This window comes from Trichechus manatus, unplaced genomic scaffold (assembly GCF_000243295.1).
Source record: "Trichechus manatus latirostris isolate Lorelei unplaced genomic scaffold, TriManLat1.0 scaffold00070, whole genome shotgun sequence".
NCBI classification, from domain to species: Eukaryota; Metazoa; Chordata; class Mammalia; order Sirenia; family Trichechidae; genus Trichechus; species Trichechus manatus.
The window spans coordinates 11,874,091-11,877,943 of NW_004444006.1; the positions used below are offsets into that span (position 1 = coordinate 11,874,091).

Genomic DNA, 3,853 nt, shown 5'->3' on the forward strand with positions numbered 1-3,853 from the left:
CAATAGCTCATATGCATTCGAGAGCTGGACAAGGAATAAGAAAGACAGAAGAATTGATGCCTTTGAACTATGGTGTTGGTCAAAGAATATTGAATATACCATGGACTGCTGGAAAAATGAACAAATCTGTCTTAGAATAAGTACAGCCAGAATGCTCCTTAGAAGTGAGGATGGTGAGACTTTATCTCACGTACTTTGGACATGTTGTCAGGAGGGACCAGTCTTTGGAGAAGAACATCATGCTTGGTAAAGTAGAGGGTAAGTGAAAAAGAGGAAAACCCTCACCATGATGGATTGACACAGTGACTGCAACAATAGGCTCAAACATACAATGATTGTGAAGATGGCACAGAACTGGGCAGCATTCATTCTGTTGTATATGACATGGCTATGAGTCAGAACCAACTCAACTGCACCTAAGAACAACAACGATATAAGACTTGAACAACACTGTCAGTGAAATCAACCTAACTGATCTCTATTGAATGCTCCAACCAATAGTGCAGAACACACATTTTTTTCAAGCACTCATGGAACATTCTCCAGTATAGACCATAGACTAGACTATAAAACAAGCCTTAATAAATTTAAAGGGATTGAAACTATAGAAAATATGTTCTCCTATCACACTGAAATGAAATTACAAGTCAACAACAGAAGGAAACTTAGGGGATTCACACATATGTGGAGATTGAACATTACACTCCTAAATAACCAATGGGCCAATAAGAACAATCACAAGGAAAACTAGAAAATACCCTGAGATGAATAAAGAAGAAAACACAACATTCTAAAATTTATGGGATGCAGCAAAACTGTGCTTAGGGAGAAATTTATAGCTGTAAACACCTATATTATAGAAAAGGAAAAATCTTAAATCAATAACTTAACCTTCCCCCTTAAGAAACTGAAAAAAGAATAGCAAACTAAGCTCAAAGCAAGCTGAAGGTGGAAATAATAAAGATTAGAAAGGAAATAAATGAATCAGAGAATAGGTAAACAATAGAGAAATCAATAAAACCAAAAGTTATTTCTTTGAAAATATCAACAAAATTGGAAGACCTTTAGCTAGACTGACCAAGAAAAAGAGAAAAAAGACTCAAATTTCTAAAATCAGTAATAAAAGAGGAAATGTCACTAATGACTTTACAGAAATTAAAGGAATGTATGGGAACACTATGAACAACTGTATACCAACAAATTAGATAATCTAGATTAAATGGAAAAATTTCTACAGAGACATACACTGTCAAAACTTATTCAAGAAAAATTTAAAATCTGAATAGATCTATAAAAAGTAAAGATGAAATATTCTAAACTGTTAAAGGAGAGTTAATACCAAGTCCTTAAAAAATGTAAGAGGTGGGAACAAATCACATCTCATTCTATGAGGTCAGTATCACCTTGATACAAAGTCAGACAGACATCACAAGAAAACAAAACAAAACAAACACACACACACAAAACACTACAGAATAGTAACCCTTTATCACTATAGATGAAAAAATCCTCAACAGAAAACTAGCAAACCAAATCCAGCAGCATATAAAAAGGGTTATACACCTTGACCAAGTGGGATTTATCTCAGGGATGCAAGGTTGGTTGAGCTTACAAAAATTAATCATGTAATACACTATATTAATAGAATAAAGGACAAAAATCACATGATCATCTCAACAGACACAGAAGAATTTGACAAAATACAACACCCTTTCATGATAAAAACATGTAATGAACTAGGAATTGGAGAGAACTTTCTCAACCTGATAAAGGGCATTTATAAAAACCTCACAGCTAACATCTTTCTTAATGGTGAGACTGAAAGCTTTCCCTCTAAGATCAGGAACAAGATAAAAATGCCCACCCTCACTTTTATTCAACAATGTACTGGTGGTTCTCACATAAATCCTTGTGATATTTATATAAAATATAAACAATTTAGAAAATATAACACAGAGGAAATCTGTCCAATATTTAAATGCTTATGGTTATGTAATTCCTTTTATTTTCCAAATAATAACATGATTGAATGGCTTAAATCATGTTGTTTTAAAACCTAAATGGTAGTGATTATGTTGAAAGCTGAAATTTCTGCAATAAAATGGACTAAATTATAAGTAAATCTCCTCACTGGTATTTTACAGATTTTTTTCTATCTTTGTAGAAATAAATTTTAAAATATTTAGAGACTTTATGGACATGTGTATTTTATTTTTTAAAAACAAAAAACAGTTTACTCTAATTTGTCATAATTTGTTTCTTTTGCTTACTGGATTGGGTATATCTCATAATTATTTTCCTAAGTCCATAGAGCATATATAAAAACTGCTCATCTACTAAACCATAAAGAAAGCCTAAGTCGTAATTGTTAGAAATACTACAGGCCACATTTTCTGAACACAAAGAGATTCAAACTCGAATTTAACAATCCAAGTCTTTACAAAATGGGACACTACACTATTCAATTAACTGATTATTGTGCTTTTGGCTTTGTAAGTAGGCAAAAAGTCACACGGGAGGGGTTGCTGGAAAGGCTGTGACACGTGAATGGGGCCGTGCGCACACCTTGTGTGACGTCACTGAGTCCCCTAAAGGAAAAGAGTCACTTCCTTCTAAGCTGCCCTAAGGGGAGTTGTGTCAGAGCCTCCGGGGCAACGGCGGGCCCTCTCACTGGAAGATCTCACTACAGCCATGAGCAGTCAGGAATGCTTCAAGTGTGGACCCTCTGGCCATTGGACTCGGGTATGCCGTAAAAGAGGAGGGGCTCGAGGGCACAGAGGTAGAGGCCGTGGCAGAGGTTATCCGTGCGGTTCCACCACCCTACCTGACATCTGCTACCGCTGCGGTGAGTCCGGTCATCATGCTAAGAACTGTGACCTTCTCGAGGACATCTGCTACAACTGTGGGAAAGGTGGCCACATCGCCAAAGATTGTATCGAGCCTAAGCGAGAGAGAGAACAGTGCTGTTGTTACACCTGCGGCAGACCAGGCCATCTGGCTCGTGATTGTGACCTTCAGAAAGAGCAGAAGTGCTACTGTTGCGGCGAATATGGACACATTCAGAAAGACTGCACCCAAGTCAAGTGTTATCGGTGTGGTGAGACTGGCCATGTGGCCATCAACTGCAGCAAGACAAGCGAGATCAACTGCTACCGCTGTGGCGAGTCCGGGCATCTAGCCCGGGAATGCCCCATTGAGGCTACCGCTTAATTTTTCCTCCTCCCCCCCTCCTTTTTCTGATTGATAACTGTATTATTTTCTCTGAAACCTCTTCACTGACCAAGGGTTAATAGGTGGAGGCTACTCCCAGGCCAGTGAGCTTTAATTATCATGTAAAAGGAGGAAAGGGCTGAAAAAAAATCTAAAAAAAAAAAAAAAGTTATTCACTTGTAGATGTCTTATAATTAATATGATGTTTCCGCATTGCTGGTGAATCAGGTTATTTGAACAGTGTTCTGAGAATTTGGCAATTTCTGGGTTCTTCGGATGTATTTTGATTTAACACTTTTAATTAAGAGCTGGGAATACATCAGCAAACAAATCAGACCAAGTTTGGTAACACAGGCCTACAACATATTAACATATTAACGAGTAAAATACGTAGTGTGTCAGATGAAGGCAAATTGCCAGGGAGAAAAAGAACACCATGTAAGAGGATAAGAAGAGTTGAGGGCAGGGCGGGTGGAAGGAGTGGTAGTCATGGTTCTGTTTTAGATACACAAGGCACCCTGAGAAGGTGACGTTTGCTCAGCGATGCATACAGCAAATAAAACCAATTCTGGAAATGTTTATGACCTTGCAAAAGTAATTTTAACTTTATTATATTGATGGCTTTGAATTATCTGACCTCATT

At 37.4% G+C, this 3,853-nt stretch overlaps 1 protein-coding gene across 1 annotated transcript; it reads left to right on the forward strand.

Annotated features, from left to right (window-relative positions):
- The first annotated feature begins 2,691 nt into the window (after nt 1–2,691).
- On the forward strand, nt 2,692–3,626 carry ZCCHC13 (zinc finger CCHC-type containing 13). Its single transcript, XM_004380162.2, has one exon. It carries the CDS (start codon nt 2,692–2,694, stop codon nt 3,208–3,210), a length of 519 nt encoding a protein of 172 aa, XP_004380219.1. The 3' UTR covers nt 3,211–3,626.
- The last annotated feature ends 227 nt before the right edge of the window (nt 3,627–3,853 follow it).